Raw genomic sequence first — 18819 nt, 5'->3', positions numbered from 1 at the left:
TTAATGACTTGCTTCTCCTAAAACGCCAACAATAGGGCTCCTGAAAGCTTACACTTACTTGGGCAATTCCTGCAATAAACGCATTAAAGCAAGTAGACAGGCGCATTTTTTGAGGTGCGATCATGAAGCAACCTTCCTGTTGGTCATAGCCAAGTAAGACGTACAGGTGCCGCTTGACTGTGTTGAAGGCCTTCGCACTGCTGATGTCTGACTCGGCACTGCTCTCGTCCTTGGCCATGAACTTCATGAGCACTGTGATCAGCTGGTGAACTGTCTGGTGGTCGATCCCAGCATCTTCGGGGAGCAAGTCCTTGATGGTGTTGTCATTCTCAGGAGACTGTTGTCCTGTCAGTGCAAGAAAGGCCATCAGTGAGTGGCTCCCTCACAGGGAAGTTCACACTAAAATCACACTAAATGGTGTCGATAAAGCACCATTCTAGCTGCTTCCACTAAATATTGAAAGGGTCTGTTCTGGGCAAATTTAAAGGCAAACTATGGCTACCGAGCAAAGCATTAGTCCAGGGGTGGACGTTATTGTGTCCATCCACGACCAAGTAATTTGGGAGTAATAAGGGAATAGAAATAAAAATAAGGTACTAGAAAGCACGGTTATCTTTGAACAGCAATAAAAATACCTAAATAAGCTTTGTATTTAGCAATTTTTTAAGTCTCTTGGCAAAGTTTTATCCTCAATGATAAAGATAAGTTTCTCTTCCAGCTTTGTAAAATAAGCACATAAAGATAACCACAAAAATAATATCCTAAAATCCACTGAGCACAAAAACATCCACTGAGTTATTTTGTTTAAACTATTATCTCAATTCAGATATGTTCATCAATCAGCTGGTTGGGGTGGCGGGGGGCGGGGGGGGGGGGGGAGTAAAGTTTTCTTTTCCAAATCCTGAGATATTAGCAGTGTGTGCTCTTTGAAGGATATAGCCAAAGTTATAAATAATAAATTATAGTCCCTGCTATATGTAATGAGAAACATATAAGGGAGGGGACAGACAGAAAGAAAGAAGCATGAGCTTTTGAAAACAGAAAAGTATCACATGAAGGTGAGCTGAGAGTTTACATAGAAAGAAAAAATACCTCAGTCCTTGACTTACTCTTAACCTAACAAATAATTGTATCTGAGCAGCTCCCTGACACTGACTTTGTCTCTGTTATTTTTCAAAGTCAAAAATTATACCCTGTCTCCACTTGTTTTTCTGCCTCTTCTGATCTGGCTTGGTTTGGGACTTTTGGTGAAGGAAGAGTGAGATTAGCTCTTCTATATTTATGTTTGGGGCCTTATTCAAGGGTTATTTGGGGTTTGAATTCGTGCCCTTTCTTTGACAGGCAACATCAGAATTTCTCAGTTGAAAACAAGGTTTTTGCCTGGTGGCTTAGGTGACACACACCAGCAGTCTCGTCTCTCATTCTGCCAGAAAAGTTCTGCTAAACAATGACAGGCTTTGGTTACAAACCATTATAAACCAGACCTTGATTATATCTGGTATAATTGTGGGATGAAGGCTACAAAGAGGAGGTAGGTAGTAATTTATATCCATTAACTCCTCAACTAATTTGGCCAAGTCTCAATCTTTCAGGACACACCCAACAGAAACGAGAAAGAGGAAATACTACTTCTGGGGACTGAGGAAACCAGCTGTCTCAAGGCCAAACACCTCCCTAGAGCAGTGGCATGAAAGTAATGTCAACTTCAGAATTTACTAGTTTAGAAGTGAGGTAACAAGCTTGGCTGTCTAGTTTTCCCCAGATGCTCAGAATAATGTCTGTCTGTTCCAGAGTGATATACTGAGAAGGGGTCATTGGCAGTGGGTGAACAGCAACATTGTCAACTAAGTCTAAGAGCCTCTCATTTAGGGGAAACCACCCGACAAACTTCAATAGGACCCTAGGACATTAACATTTTCTATCTGATAGAGTCTGTGTATGAAGAGTAAATGTGTGCAATGTACTTTAGAGAAGGTTTCACCAAAAACTATTCCTATAAAACCTAAGGACTGTTTATTACAGTGTTCTATATGCATCAATGACAGTGATCAATAATTTGCTAACACCATTATTTATGAGGCACACATCAGCCATCAGGAAAAAATAAGTCATTTATGTGGAACACCCTATTTTACCAAGAGGCCAGAAATGTGAAACATTGCTGTATATTACAATTAAATTAAATGTCTGAAATAGAAGATCAGACCAAAAGCAATACCTATGTAAATCCTCATAAAACAAAATAGGAAAAGTTTAGAGAACCATCTTTCCGGCATTGAAAAATATTTAATCTTGATTTTTTTTTTTTTTCTCTTCTCCAGACTATTACTTTACAACTAGAAGGAATTATTGCTTTGGGCAAGATCAGGCCAAGAATGTCACAAGTGTGAGAATGTAGGCTCCCTGCAGGGTTCAATGTTATTGTAACAGCAAGTGATGGCTGTTACAATATAGCTCCATTCCTCAATTTATTTCAGCTGGGGGTGGGGGGTGGGGGCAAAATTTAAGGGACTTTGTATCACTATCCTGTGAAGCCACCTCCAAGTTCGGACTGGCTAGACTCCAAAATCCCCGTGTTAAAAATGGAACAAAGGAGCGTTTGCGAAGGAGTCACTCTTTGTTTATGGCCCTAAGTATCCAGGGACCTCAATACAGAAGTAAGGGGGTTCCAAACAAGGCTGAACTAAGACACTGGCTCCTCATATCATTCCATCCTAGTTCAGGTCTAGAAAACAAATCATCAGACTTCATCTTTTAAATATTTCAAAACCCTTCCCATTGTAAGTAGACGTTCATTTAAAAAGTATGTAACCTAACCTTTCTGGTCAAATCCTATTTTCCTAACGATTAAGTACCACTTCACGAATGCCCTATTTTCATTTGAAATATATCTTCATTGATCTTCAGTGTTTTAGTTTTAAGTTTGCTGCTCTTTCTTTGCTTCCCCTGAATAAGCAATAACGAGTGATCTTTAACCATTAAATGTACTGAAGAAAAAAAAAAGAAATAGTTGATGAAACTTTTTCATAAAGTGGAAAAAAAAAATCTTTCAATCCAAAATTTACTCCTCTAGTGTGGGCTTTGCAAGTCTATGCCGTGTCTATTATCTTTCTTTACAACAGCATAAGTTTGTCACTGGGACACTCTCCATAAAAAAAAAAAAAAAAAAAAAAAAAAAAAAAAAAAAAAAAAAAAGGTTTCCTTAATCAAATCCCTAAGAAAAATGAGCTTAGAAAAGCTGGAGTTTTCTTTATTGATAAGGACAGTATTACTGGCTTAGTTATCTACAAAGGGTATGAAATTTCCATTTTAAAACTGAAGGACTATGATATTTTCTCTAAGATGTGACAATTAAAACACTTTGGAATTCTAGTTTTGCATCATAGTCTATGAAATTCCTGTATCTGTTTTTAACTATGGAGATTTAACGTGTTGAATTTTTGCTTTTACCATTTCTCTAAAGAAAAATTAAGTATCTTTATAATCATGAGGCAGAGTCACTCCTACCATAAATTTATCATGGACTGTTTCCATCATAATCTGTCCACAGAGTGGCACAACTGATTGAAACTCCAAAGTGTAATATAATTTTATTTGATGATTTGAAACCAGGCAGGATCAGGATCTGCTTTTCCAGACTTATCTCCTATTACTCCACCCCAAATGGTCAACATTCTTACAAGCTGGGCTACATGTGGATCTCAGAACATAGCCAATACTTTCCCACCCTTGTATCTTTGCTCAGGGTGATATACTCTCCCAGCACCCCCAACCCCAGCCAATCTCATCCTATGAATCTCAGAAGCCATTCTTACTACATATCCCCACCCTCCTCTCAGCCTCTCAGAATTTAGGGTGTGATCCCTAAATTCTATAAATCCCCAAAGACAAGAGAAGAGGGAAGATGGGAGAGAAGAATGGGGGGAAATTTCCATTATCATTTCCTAACTCTCATGTGGCAAACTGCAAGGCAGAACTTTTTATTTTATTTTATTTTATTTCATTTACATCCAAATTAGTTAGCATATAGTGCAACAATGATTTCAGGAGTAGATTCCTTAATGCCCCTTACCCATTTAGCCCATCCCCTCTCCCACATCCCCTCCAGTAACCCTCTGTTTGTTCTCTCTATTTAAGAGTCTCTTATGTTTTGTCCCCCTCCCTGTTTTTATATTATTTTTGCTTCCCTTCCCTATGTTCATCTCTTCTGTGTCTTAAAGTTCCCATATGAGTGAAGTCATATGATATTTGTCTTTCTCTGACTAATTTCTCTTAGCATAATACCCCCTAGTTCCAGCCACATAGTTGCAAATGGCAAGATTTTATTCTTTTTGATAAGGCAGAACTTTTTATTTACTCATTTGCCTATTTCCCTTACGGGAACAAAGGCTCCTTGAAGGTGAATGCTATGTCTTACCCATTTTTATACCGCTCACAGAATATGGGGCAGGTTCTGACATATACTAGATGCTTATTATTCCTAAGTGTCTAAGTACACTGAATTCAAATAAATATCTCTAATAAATACTTCTTCTATATAGGAAAAAAACTGATGAGGTCCCCAAACAGCAAGGAAGTGGCTAAGGAAATAGGGAATATTCCTCTGTGTAAGTGGACTCACTGACCCCCCTGTCAAGCCAACAAGTGATAATTAGGTAGAGGAAGGAAGCATACTTCCATGAGCTTGCTCTGCATCTGTTCAGAGAAACCAATGATCAAGCACTGTAAATGAGTGTGTATTATGTTGGTAGTTCTAATGACACCACCTCATCGATCTCCCTGGCCCATCAACCCAACTTAGACCTTCATTCACAGTTCTGTTGTGTGTGTGCACAGCCACAAAAGGGCTGTAAAGCTGGGGCCAGTGACTAACTCCATATTGTCATGTGCTCCCCATCCTTGCCTTTGCCTCTTCCTATCTCACATCCATGCCTTCCCACCCTATCCACCAGTCAAGGCCTGGCTGTTGCCCCCCAAGTCTCTTCCTGCTGTACCTGCTGTACCTGATGTGAACCAACCTGTAGCACTGTCACATTCACTCTGGAAGAGAGCTTACTTATGTTCATCCTTTATCTCCCTTACTTGACTACAAGCAAGTTGAGAATATAAAAATTTCTGATGTGTCTTTGCATTCTTCATATTTCCTAGTATTGCAGGTGGCCAATAAATGTTTGTTCAATAGAAACTATCATTTCCCAAAATGATTATTTCAAACAGGGCATTCCTATAAAAATAACTGTTCTCTTTGAGTTACTGGATCTTAATGATCAATAGGCATTTTGCAAGTTAGTGAAGATGTGAGTTATTAACCACCTCTAGAAAGAAAAGAGAGAGCCCTTCCAAATTACTTCCAAAGAAGTAATTTGAGCTTGCTCTGCTTGCTCTGCACTTGTAATGCTCTGCATTTGTAATGCTCTGCATTACTTCTTTGGAAGTAATTTGGAGTTTTAGGCTGGGACACTAACGGCGGGGGGGGGGGGGGGGAAGGAGAGGCCCATACAAGAGAGTTTTACCAATGCTACGTAGCATTGGACACCTTCTCTTGTTGATACAAATTCAGACCAAGAGATCTCAAGATCTCTCTGCAGGCTGGAGTAGAAATGAGAGTACCCATGTTGCTTTAGGGATTAGGATACTTCTAGATCAATCTGGGGATCCTAAATGGGAAGTTCTTTTGGTGTGGACGCTCATGACCTTAAGGCACACTGTAGCAGAAATGAATGCCCAGGTTAGCTCCATAACCAGACTAGTCTTTATGTGGTACAGGGCAGGAACACCCTAACATCAATGCATCAAGAGGTAGTTATAGTGGAGAGAAAGCAAATCAAGTCTCTTGAACTCAAGCATTAGTCTCCAACTAGTTAGTTATATGTGATCTTGAGCAAATTATCTAAGCAGAATTACTTAATCTCTGAGGACCTCAGTTTTCGTATCTACATGTAAAGCAAAATTAATAATAATAATACTTTATACATATCCAGAATTGTGAAATCAAAATTAGATTACTCATATTAAAAACCCTCTTAGTAGATAAAGAGGTACTATACATATATGAAATGTTATTCTTATTATTATATACCTATCATTATTTAATTCTTTATTCTGGGGGATGAGGAACAGGTTATAATTAAGCTCCCCGTGACCACATGGGGTGGATACTAGTTTTTCACTGGTAGGCTGTTACAACCTATCAAACTGTTATATTATATTCAATTAATATTCAACAGGTATTCTGAATCACCAAAGGTAATTCCTGGTATTCACAGAATCAGTGAAAATATACCTTATAAATAATTATAATTATACCAATTTCAGATTAGCAGGTGAAACTGAACATTTCATCAATTAGGATTAAATAAAGGTGCTGAGCTCCAGTTGGCAGTTACCATGCATGCCTTGCACCAGAGATCAAGATGCCTGGGCTTGAGACCCAGATCTGTCACCAACAGCTTGTGAAACGTGTTCCTTTCTGGGAACTTCAGGTTCCTCTTCTGTAAAATGAGAATGTTAACATACCTCTAATTTTCCAGCTATAATTTCCTGGGAATTTCATTTATGAGCAAAGGTCTTTGATTTGACTCATAAACGTCATAAAGGAATGCAGCTCTTCACTAGCCTTGTGAAGTACACCTTCTATACAAGTGTATTTCTGATGCAAAATTTGCCGTATGTAATATGTAAAAGCTAAGATAAAAAAGCCATTAGTTACAAATCCAATGCCAAAAGGCTCAGCCTAAACAGCAATTAAAATAAGTCTTGCTGCATAATTAAAGGGCATATGCTATATTTCAGGCCCAGTCAATAAGAGGTCTTGCACAGAGAAGCTCAAGACTTGGACGGAACAAAAGTATGTCCCGCAAGTAACAAGTTCTTCAGTTTCCATTTAATTACTATCTTAAACCATCCTGTATAATCTTATGATTATCCTGGCATGTCTTTGCTCCCAAGGTAAAAAATATACTGTCTAGTAAACAATAATGCAAAAATGAAAAACTAGTTTGAAATGGCCTCTTAAGCTAAGCCAGTTGTTTCCAAATCTAAACGAGTTTTTATTATGGTGGTGTAAATTACCTTTCCAGGAGCTTTACCTTTATATTTAATATAAACAACGCTGTTATCTGCCCCATTTCTATCTGGTCACTTTTAGTGGGACAATTAAGGCCTGAAGGCTTTTTTTTTTTTTTAATGTTTATTTATTTATTTTGAGAGAAAGAGAGGGGGAGGTGCCGAGAGAGAGAGAGAGAGAGAGAGAGGGAGAGAGAGAATCCCAAGTGGGCTCTGCACTGTCAGCGCAGAGCCCGATGAGGAGCTCCATCTCATGAACCTTGAGGTCATGACCTGAGCCAAAATCAAGAGTGGGATGCCCAACCGAATGAGCCACCCAGGTGCCCCTGAAGGCTTTTTTTTTTTAACTTCAAGAAACATATGTATACATTTCCCCAAAGAGAAGTGAGAGGAGTCCTTTGGTTGGATTGTGAAAATGGGTAATAATAATAATTAGAGACTTTAATTGAATAATTAATTCAACTAAGACTTATGACAAAAAGAAAAGATGGGGTAAAATAAAAGATAATTTATGAAATTGCATTAAGACTCATCTCAAAAAGACCTCATTGTAGGGAAACTGGATGGATTCCACATTGGTAATGAAGCTAAGGGTCAGAGGTTGTTACTTTTATTCTTTTTTAAATCCCAGTACAACTGAGGCATGAGCAATGCAAACACCAAGGTAGGGGGCCTCAGCCAAGGGCTTGCTGATCCTTCTTTCTCATCAATTTTAAGAGAAAATACACTCCGGCCAACACCTGTCATTGGCATTCATAATCTTTGGGGCTCTCTCTTCCCCCCCACTCCACCCCTAGCTGCCTCTCCTTCTGGCATCATTTTTTATAACACTTAGCATACACAGTCTTGAAAAGCCTCCTTACTTGAAATTTTCCTTTTGAGGCCATTCTGAAGAGTTTATCTTAAAACTATTCTTAGATGAAAAACCAAATGTTCTAAAGCATGATAAATGGGTGGTAATTACCAAGTTTGTTTTTGACAAAAAAGCAGGTATTCAGACCCTTCACAACCCTCCCAATGCACTGTGGCATTTGTACAGACAACATTCGATCTGTCCCAGCCTTGCCAGTGCCCCCTCAATCCTTAGGATCGATCCTTCATGATGAACTGTAATCTCTCAAGGGACATCAAATGGTAGTTACACTGAACCAAGTTGAATATGATCCTATGGTCTTCCAAACAGTTGAAATCCTCCTTCCTCGGAGACACAGAAATGCGCGTAGAGTCGCAAATAATCAAGGATGGCTACGGGGGATGGGTGAGTGATGGTGGCTCCAATGTATAACCTTTTAAAATGTAAATGAAATGTATGTTTTTTCCTATAGCAGGTATAGATGAACATAATATTTCTATGTGTAAATACACATACAAATATAAGCAGAATGTATACTTCTAGTCATAACGGCTCTCTGGGAAAAAAGTGCATATTCAGGTAATGTGATACCTCTTACTGGACCAAAAGTGAATGGGATCAAAAAGTCATCTGCCCACGTTAAGAGAGACAGAACTGCTATGTCAGGGGCTCAAATGCTTGGGCCTCTGGGGTAAGACCCTTCCAGTTTGCAAACCCTAAATCTAGCACTCTGGTCCAGTTACAGGCACTGCATTCTTTACCTTGTGCACCTGGGGTATGGACACTTGCACACAGCCCTTCCACGTCAGAAGTACCTACCTGGTGTCTGTTCGGGTGTCCCACCGAGAGCTGGAGCAGACTGCTCATGCCTGGTCAACCTCATAGCTTAAAAATCAACAACAACTCTATTTAAATAAGCATTAAAAACAACTTGAGCCTAGAAAATACACTCAGTGCTAACTCACTGGATAGGAGGGGCATGTTCAAGTTTCGTTGTCCCATTTGTAATTAATGTTGCACAAGAGATGTTTGAGTCACAAAAGCTTTGTGGTTTTATGTGAATCTCAAGAACATCCTTGAATGTTATTTAAACTCTTAATCTTCAAAATTGTTATGTGGAGTCAGTTAACAAGAAAGAACAATAAATGAACTTTATATCCCCAAAGTGACGAGTTAAGTTATAAAAGAACTGAGAAATTCATAGAAATTGTCATTTATTTAATCTAGATATCAGTTTCTAGGATCTGATTCAGTCTTTCCTGTAGCCTAGCACTAATACAGGTTATTCCTAAATGGCCACCTGCTATTATCTCTGCTCCCTGAAAAACTGAGCTATTGGTGGCTTAAAGGGCTTTCATTGACTCCTTCCAAACTTCACAAAATCACATTTCTATAGCTTGTCATAAATTAGAGAAAAATGCAATAAATAAAATCAAATCATATTTATGATTCAAAATGATTATGCTATATTAGGTTGTCTTCTAATAAATGCCAATGAAAAAAGCAAACCTTTTCACTTCTGACAGGATAAGAAATATGTCTTATGGGGTTGTGTTATGGATATCACAGCAGTTGTTTAAAAATTAAATCATTTAATAAATTTTACAAGTTAGTAACGTATTTAAATGTGCCCATTCACTGGTATGGTGATTTAGTTATGAATTTTTAATTATTCGTCATTCACGAGCCATTGCTAATCATTAGTGGTCATTTAGTCATTTGGTAATTTAGGGAAATTTTTGTTCTCTTTCCAAGTGCAATATAAAGAAAGACCTTTAGAAAACAAGTATATGTGGTCTTTTTTTAAGTTGGCGATGAAGCTTCTTTTTATGTATAAATTATCTGGCGAAGTTGTGCAGAAATTCAACTTCTCCTCAGCCTGGTTCTTCCTTTTCAAAAGCAACCCTTATTTTTGGTTTGTCTGGGAGCTTGTTTGACTGTCTCCATCATGCATGAAAAGCAAATGTACGCCAAATTTCCACTCTGCCTCCTCCGCTGCCATGGGTCTGACCTGTCTACGTCTTTTTGGGGAAGCTCTTTGGTTACAAGGTTGGTCGTGCACACCTTCGTATCATAGGACTTAGGAGCGAATGGGGCTTCTGCGTTTCTGGCCAGGCCTCAGTGGATTTGTTGCCGTCTACATTTCAAAACAATCTACTGCTGGACCAGGGCTTTGCTTCACCCACAAACTGGAAAAAGCCCCCCATAGCACTGACATCCCTGGGGTGACCCTCTAGAGAATCTGAAGCCCAAAACTGCTGAAGGAGCTCAGTTTGCTAAATATGCTACTCTCTGTGAACATTCGACAAGACAAGGCAGCCTGAGAAAGACATTAAACAGATTTCAAGGAAGGATGGAAGAAGATACTCAACGAATTTTGGAAGTTAAGGTCTCAGGGAGGGAGAGGGCCCTCTTGGATTCCACAGGCCCCTTCACGCTGTCTCTCAGAGAACGCACACTCTTCTGGCGGTTCCTCGCAAAACGAGCCCTCTTGATCTTCCACAATGCCGCATCACTGAGATTAGCGACATTGGTCCTTACAGCAGTGATAGCTGTGCAAAAGGAATCAGATGTTATTTTCTTTAACAGGCTACGTAGCACAACTAGTTTGAAACAATCCATCTGTGTATATTTTCAAGATTAAAATACATCTTTCATGGATACATGAATCATTCATCTCTCTTTCTGTGGTGGGTCTTATATAAAAAGTCATCACTATAGAGGCACCTGGGTGGCTCACTCGGTTAGGCATCCGACTCCTGATTTCTGCTCAGATCATGATCTCACGGTCATGAGATGGAACACTGCATCTGACTCTGCACTGGGCATGGAGTCTGCTTGGGATTCTCTCTCTCCCTCTTCCTCTGCCCCTTTCCAGCACTCTTGCTCTCAAAAAAAGTCATCGCTATTGCCTATCATGACTATTGCCTATGATTTTCCCTTTTTCTTATTTTTAATTTTTTAAAAATTTTATTTTAGAGAGAGTATGCAAGTGGGGGAGAGGGGCAGAGAGGCAGAAGGGAAGAGAGAGAGACTCTTAAGCAAGCTCCATGCTCAGTGCAGAGCTGGACACAGGGCTCAATCCCACGACCCTGGGATCATGACCTGAGCCAAAAATCAAGAGTCAGACATTCAATCGACTGAGCCACCCAAGCACCTCTCACCTATGATTTTTCTGTTTAAAGACTGTAAGATTGCATTGTCTAATTTTTATTATCACTGGATAAATGGTTGAGTGACCAACTTTTCCCATCTATTTAGAACTGTAGGTAACTAACTGATTAATAAGCATGTAAGAGTGAATTTGCAAAGTGTAAATATATCTCACAAAACTGTTCACAAACATTGCGTGATGACTGAATAATATTTAAGAAACACACCATCAGAAATGGTTATCATAGGTCCTCAGGGAAATGAGAAGAGTTTTGAGGCTGGAATGCCAGAAAATGGTTAACCTATGGATTACTAAAGAGTTACTCAATAAATATTTGATAAACTGAGTTCATGAAGTCAGGGTATCCTTCATAATGGGAAATTAAGTTACAGGCATAGTATTGTCTGCTTTTCTAGCAGGTACAAAAACAGTTACTGTGACTGTTTAAGGCAAGCTCTTCTTTTGCTTACTTGTAGGAAAAGGAAATTCTTTGTTACAATCCAAATGTAGCTGAGCTTCCAAAGAAAGTGTCTCAAATCTGTTGACAAAGAACTCCCAGCTCAAAGCAGGAATATCTTGCTTAAGAAAATGCAGGAGTAAAAGCTTGCTCAGTATTGTGGGTCGATCTTTAACCACAGTATCAAACTGGAAATCAAGACAAAGACACAGACCCTGGGGTAGAGAGGGGAGAAAAGGTAAGTCAGATGTAAACATCTAAGCTACTTCAAAGCAGCTACACTAAGCAAAGTCAGTAAAACGAGGTAACCTCCTCAATCCATACATATAATGTAATATAGGATAATATAATGTAGAATACTCCAACTAAAATCTTTTTTCATTGCAAGTCTGGTAGAAATAAAATACAGAAGAGGAACTTCTACTTGTAGAATCTCTCTTGAATTTTAGTTCAGAAATCTAAATTAAATGTATGTTATTGGTTTTTAGATGCATTCCCTAATAACCACTTGATCCAAATGCTCTCAAACCAATGTTTCTTTTTTCAATGTCTGTAGTTTCTATCAAGAGAATCATACTTCCAAAGCTACATTGTAGAATACACAATACGGTTTTCTAATTCCCTTTCAATGCTATATTCTGTGGTTCTGAAAGAAAGTAAACTCATCTTGTCATCTTAGAATATGAGTGGAACACAGAATCTTAAAAAATCAAAGTTGGAATGGATTGAGCTTCCATTTCTCTAGTATATGAGCCTGCTTACCATTCCCCCGGCTCCTCTTTTTCAAAATTTATTTATTTAAATTCAAGTTAGTTAACATACAGTGTACTATTGGTTTCAAGAGTAGAACTCAGTGATTCATCACTCACATATAACACACAGTGTTCATCCCAACAAATGCCCTCCTTAATGCCCATCACCCATTTAGCCCATCCCCCCACCCATGAAACTTAAAAGCCATGCTTCACTCAACCATTCTATTAATTCATTCAACTCTCATTTGTTGAGTGCCTCCTACATTCCACACCCTGAGCAGGGATAGGACCAACAGAAAAGGCCTATCCAGAAGACAACTGGGAATTTTTATAAGAGAAGATGTGAGTCCACACTTAGCAAAACCATCTCATTTCTCAGCTCCTGTGCTTTCTTCTTGGTCCCTTTTAGAGGAAGAACCTTTACTCTGGATTGGAAGCAGTGTATACACTCAATAGTTAAGAATGTGGACTTTATTATGACTCAGACCTGAGTTTGCTCTGCCACGTACTAGCCATGTGACTCTGAAAAAGTTACCTACCCCTTCTGACCCTCAGCTTCTCTATCTATAAAATGGGAACCCACAAGGTTATTGTGGGGATTAAATGAGACCATGGATGATGGGACACTTCTAATACACTGTCCTGGAAAGACAGGACCTATTTGACAAATTTTAACTTTTGCCATGATTATTAATTTTAATTATAATGATATAATAATAAGCCAGGTGCCATTGTGGGGAAACAGGAGATCAGACCTTTGGAGGTTCTAGTCTCCGTTCTACTACTAATTCACTCTGTGTCCTTTAAAAAGTCACATTCTGGGGCACCTGGGTGGCTTAGTCGGTTGAGTGTCCCAACTTCAGCCTAGGTCATGATCTGGCTGTTCCTGAGTTCGAGCCCCACATCAGGCTCTGTGCTGACAGCTCAGAGCCTGGAGCCTGTTTTAGATTCTGTGTCTCCCTCTCTCTCTCTGCCCCTCCCCCGCTCATGCTCTGTCTCCCTCAAAAAAAAAATAAATAAAATAAAAAATAAAAAGTCACATCATCTCTCCGAGACTTGGCTTCTCCAATTATAAAATAAAGGTGCCAAACAAAATAAATGCACAACTCTCGCCAGGTCTCATATTTCATGTTCCTTTGACTTTAATTTGTGGTGTTTCATTTTGATAGCATATTTGCCTTCTCATGTTTTGCTTTGATTTATACAATAATTCATCACGGAGATTTCTCTTAAAGTAACTAGCAATTAAAGACAAGAGCTCCCAGCCCAGGAACCAGCCAAATAGTATAAGATAAACCAGCTTAGTGTAAAAATCTGCCATAAAAAAAAAAAGTTATACCATAATTATATCTGTCAAAAGTGACATCGCCATATGGACAAAGATAAGAAAGTATTGACAAATAAAAACAAAAGGTCTGTTAATAAGGTGTGGTTCTGGGATATTTTCCCATTTGAAAATTCCCACTGTTTTTGTCCTCCTTCTCCTCCTCCTCCTCCTCCTCCTCTTCCTCCTCATCATCATCATCACTACTGTATGTGTTTATACCGCTACGATTTGGTTGACCAGAGCACCATCTGCAGAGCAGATAACACACATCTGAGGGCCGTCACCTGCAATGCCGGCCTCTTTATGGTGTCAAGCAGGAGACCGGCCCTGGTAGCCACGGCTGGGTTGACATCCTCCACAGCTGTCAGAAAGCAGCAGAAGGCATGTGCCAGGGAGTACTTCAGCAGGTGGTTTTTGGTGACTGAGTGAATATCCAAAAATCTACAAATTACAGCCACTTTCTCCACTGCAAAGTAAAAGGCAGAGGGGAAAAAGGGGGGGGGGGACATTTAATAAGCTAAGAACTGAACACATAAAGAAAAAGTTAACTCTGGGCCCCCACACACTATTTTGAAATACCAAAAGGAAATTTTAATGCCACCTTCTTGCATGTTCCATCTCATCTGGCAACAGAGACCATTTCTACCTTAGTGCAGTACTTTCCTGTGGGTTTGCCTTTTTTTTTTTTATGGTCTTCCTCACTGTTTAATTCAAACTACATTTCAAACTATTCAAAATGTCTCCATGCTCATTTCTTTGTCCATTCCATAAGACCTTCTGTGGACCACACAGGGAGACAGGAGGTGTCCACCAGGCCTGGCTTTAGATTCTAGATCCCCTACTCCACCCTTAATATGTCATGGCGTGAAATGACAACAAATGGACTTCCCAGGGCTATAGCAGCCACATATTTTTTATGTGCAATATATGCTTTCTTACTCGATAGATTTTTTTAATTAAGTTTCTTTAATTCTAGTACAGTTAACATACAGTGCTATATTAGTTTCAGATGTGTAATATAGTGATTCAATAATTCCATACATTGCTCAGTGCTCATCATGGTAAGTGTACTCTTTAATCCCCATCACCTATTATCTCACCCATCCCCCCACCCTACTCCATAAGTCAGTCAGTCTAATTATTCTGAAACTCTATATTAAATGACTCCAGGGGCGCCTGGGCGACTCAGTCAGTTAAACGTCCAACTTCAGCTCAAGTTGTGATCTCACAGTTCATGAGTTTGAGCCCCACATTGGGCTCTGTGCTGACAGCTTGGAGTCTGGAGTCTGCTTGGGATGCTGTGTCTCCCTCTCTCTCTGCCCCTTCCTTGCTCATGCTCTGTCTCTCTCTGTGTCTGAAAAATTAATAAACATTGAAAAAATTATATTAAATGACTCCAGGCACCCTTAAAACATGGCTTTATAAGAAGTTAAAGTAACTAGTTAAGTAACAGAGTGCCATGAAAATAAAACTTTCATTACTTTGTTGAAAGCATTCCAGCAGCCTAGAATATTCTTCCTGTTCTCCTCTACTTATTGCTATTGCACCATCTTAAAGAATATGCTGCTGAGATTCTACTTGTTCTGTAAAGTCTACTCTGACCTAGAATGGCCTTTTGGTCTCATGAACTCCTACAAAAATACTACTCATTTACATCCTATTCATTTACATAGGATATTTGTGTGCTCATATATAGCTATATGACATGTCTTCTTTTGTGGTCTTGAGTTATATTTGTATCTTTAGTTTCTTTTTTTAAATTTTTTTTAACATTTATTTACTTCTGAGAGACCGAGAAAGAGACAGTGTAAGCAGGTGAGCAGTAGAGAGAGAGGGAGACACAGAATCTGAAACAGGCTCCAGGCTCTGAGCTGTCAGCACAGAGCCCGATGCGGGGCTCAAACTCACAGACTGCAAGACCATGACCTGAGCTGAAGTCGGACACTTAACCAACTGAGCCACCCAGGCGCCCCTGTATCTTTAGTTTCTTAACCTCCTACGTGTTTATATTTGGCTTGATCAATTAAATTATTAGTTTCTTGAGAGCAGGAATCTGCTCTTACATTTCTTTTTATTGGTCCCATAGTACCTAGTACATATAATACTTATCAGTAAATTCACCAATTCACTTATTTTAAAAACATATACTTAAAAATATATTTATATATTTAAAAATGTGTGTGTGTGTGTGTGTGTGTGTGTGTGTAACTAAGAAACTATCCCAGGTACTTGGAGGAAGATGAAAGTAAGTGGAAAATGAATTGTTACAGACTCAATGTTTGCGTTCCTCTCCCTCCACACCAAAATTTGTATGTTAAAGCCCTAACCCCAATGTGATGGCATTTGGAGGTGGGGCCTTTGGGAGATAATTAGGTTTAAATGAAATCATGAGGGCAGGGCCCCCATGATGGGATTTGTATCATTATAAGAAGAGGAAGGGAACCAGAGCTTTCTACCTTTCTCTCTACCATGTGGGACACAGAGAGGAGGCAGTCATCTACAAGACCGGGAGGGAGACCTTGCCAAGGAACCATATGTGCCGGCACCTTGACCTTGGACTTCCCAGCCTCCAGAACTGTGAGAAATAAATGTCTGCTGTTTAAGTCCCCCAGTCTACGGTGTTCTGCTACTACACGAGCAACCTAAGCACACTAACATATGAGTCATTCACAAGTCTTGGCTTAAAAGTCAAGTCAACGAAAAGAAATAGGAAAGGCACAGCTATAACTGAAATGTAATTTTTAAAGCTATAAATGCCACTAATGAGGTGTAAATAAAATGCCAAGGAGACCAAGAGATAAAGAAATAACTTTCCACTGAGGGAACCAAGAAGGTGGAACTCACTAGTGGCATTTGAAAGAGGATCAAATGGAGGCAGCATTTGAATGGACCTTGAAGGAAAGAGGATTTCAGATGGACAGCAGAGGGGCCAAGGCAAGGGTGTTGGGAAGCAAGAAGCGATGGGGAAACTGCAAGGGTATGTTAGATAGAAGAGTAGGAAATGAGGCTGCAAACACTCACATTTAGACATCCAATGCGACAACATTGGATTTATCATATAAACCAGCCCCAGGGATTCACCTGGCACTGAAAAATAAGAACTCTTTGAGGTGGCTACAGATTACAGATGAACTCTTAACATATAACAGTCAACTCATCTAATGGAACTTCCATTTCTTGGAGGAATTTTGGACACACTAAAATACACAGAACCATTCAGTAAGGCACACCATGGCACGTGGGCCCTGCTTGGTGCTCCCTAAGAATAGGAGCCCTAGCAGACTGGGATGACAGTGAAGGCAGCAGATGCAAGGCTATAAGAACATGTCCAGGTTCCTTCCTTACCATGTTCCTCTGAGCACCTGCCATTCTAAGCACCAAGAAATTATACCCATCACTGCACCAGACTTGGTCCCTGATGTTTCAATGGCAAGGGCATAACAGCAGACTATCAAACTTCACTGAATTGCCTGCAGACTTTGTTAAAAATGTAGATTCCTGGCCTTACCAAAAATCTGCACTTTTAACATCCCCAGTTACTTTGTACCATGTTGTATTATATATTATGTTGACCACATAATATCATGTATTATGTTGACTATATAACTTATCATTCAAGCCAGGATCTATTTGAGAGTAAACAATTGTACAATTAATAAATGTACCTAGGAAACAGTCATAAAATAGGACTATCCCAGGCAAACCTGAACAGGGTCTTCCTCCATAAGAACCACTTTGCAAAATACTATTATAGAGGAAGCTCGATTAAGTTGAACCACCAAAGAACACTAGCAAGGAAGACAGCACTCTTTAAAAAGAAAGGAGAAAAGGGAAAGCCAACAAGAGACATCATGACTGGACATCTGGTTTACCTTGTAACCCCAAGAGAATTTTTAAGCTAACACAGAGGTTACCTGCTTCAAACCTCATCTTCCAGTCTTTGCTGTTGAAATTGCCATTTATAATTGTCCAGAAGATGTCAGCACCATGAGGAAGTGACAACGCATGGAGAAGCAGAGGAACTGCTAATGAAGACAGTTGGGAGAACTCAGATTTGACGACTCTCCACAGGCTGAGGAAGCAACAAGAAGCAAAGTGGTCAAAGTTGTGATAATGTTTCTAGACAACAAATATGAGGGTGTCTGGGTGGCTCAGTCGGTTAAGCGTTCTACTTCGGCTCAGGTCATGATCTCACAGTTTGTGAGTTCGAGCCCCACATTGGGCTCTATGCTGACAGCGTGCAGCCTGCTTAGATCCTCTGTCTCCCTCTCTCTCTGCTTCTCCCCCACTCACACGCATGCTCTCTCTCTCTCTCTGTCTCAAAAATAAATAAACTTTTAAAAAAAGGAAACAAACACAATTATCTTAGTTTATGGGAAATGTCGTTAACAAGCGACTGGTAGGAATGCTTTTGGTGAAATTACAGTCATCCACAAGACTATAAACCTCTGGTAAACTTTTCCTATGCTCTGTTCTGTTCATTTTTTTAAAGAGATTCCTTTTATGTAACAACATAGGAAAACGCCACTTAATATTACATATTAACATAAAAATTAAAAATCGTATATTAGAAATCAGATATATAAATGAGCAATGACTCAAACACTATACAAAACTGACATTAGTTCTGGGAGTGAAAGTGATTCTTTTTTAAAATTTTCTTATAGTGAACATCTGGGGAGTTTTGTTGGTTTTGCCTGCCCAGCAGCCTTTTCCTCTTTATTCTAGCAAAGAACAACTCTTTCTCTGTTAAGAACAGCCTCTCCACCCACTGGCAGGCCCGTCATTCAAGGTCTCCCCCTTCCTTAATCATCAAGAGTGAACACAAAACCAAGGTTTTTCAAAGTAGTTGAAGGAAGCAAACCATATACTAGAGCTGACAGAAAACCATCTCAGTGACACAAAAAAAAAAAACCCTGGATTTCACCAGTTCCATATGGCCTTCCCAATTCTCTAAGGCAGCCTTGTTTGAAATTAGGAAAATAATGTCCTTCCCCAGATCCGTCATTGTCCGTCATGGCTTTGGTATCAGAGTGGTGCTTTGAGGAAAAACCTTGGCTACGTACCCCAAAGGCCAAGGTGGAGACCCCACAGCACCAACAATTGATTTGGCCTGGGTCAATGGCCTGTAAGAGGCTGCTTTAACAACAAAAGTCAGTCCACATAGGATTCCCACTCCCATGGAATTCACAGAGCTTCTGCCTAACT

General features: G+C 39.5%; 1 protein-coding gene across 10 annotated transcripts in view; it reads right to left on the bottom strand.

Annotated features, from left to right (window-relative positions):
- UNC79 (unc-79 subunit of NALCN channel complex) overlaps positions 1–18819 on the bottom strand; it is a 262094-nt gene that overhangs the window by 95972 nt on the left and 147303 nt on the right. For 7 of the 10 annotated variants that reach the window (XM_060620631.2, XM_060620624.1, XM_060620626.1 and 4 more), the window contains 6 exons: positions 17526–17683; positions 13896–14077; positions 11543–11744; positions 10291–10470; positions 8738–8803; positions 59–345 (listed from right to left, as the gene is read on the bottom strand). In XM_060620631.2, coding sequence (XP_060476614.1) covers positions 59–345; positions 8738–8803; positions 10291–10470; positions 11543–11744; positions 13896–14077; positions 17526–17683 — 1075 coding nt within the window. The remainder of the gene's footprint in view (positions 1–58; positions 346–8737; positions 8804–10290; positions 10471–11542; positions 11745–13895; positions 14078–17525; positions 17684–18819) is intronic. The other 3 variants (XM_060620625.1, XM_060620632.1, XM_060620634.1) reach the window with 1 other exon arrangement.

This window comes from Panthera onca, chromosome B3 (assembly GCF_046562875.1).
Source record: "Panthera onca isolate mPanOnc1 chromosome B3, mPanOnc1 haplotype 2, whole genome shotgun sequence".
Taxonomy (NCBI): Eukaryota; Metazoa; Chordata; class Mammalia; order Carnivora; family Felidae; genus Panthera; species Panthera onca.
This window is presented reverse-complemented; position numbering and strand designations above follow the sequence as displayed.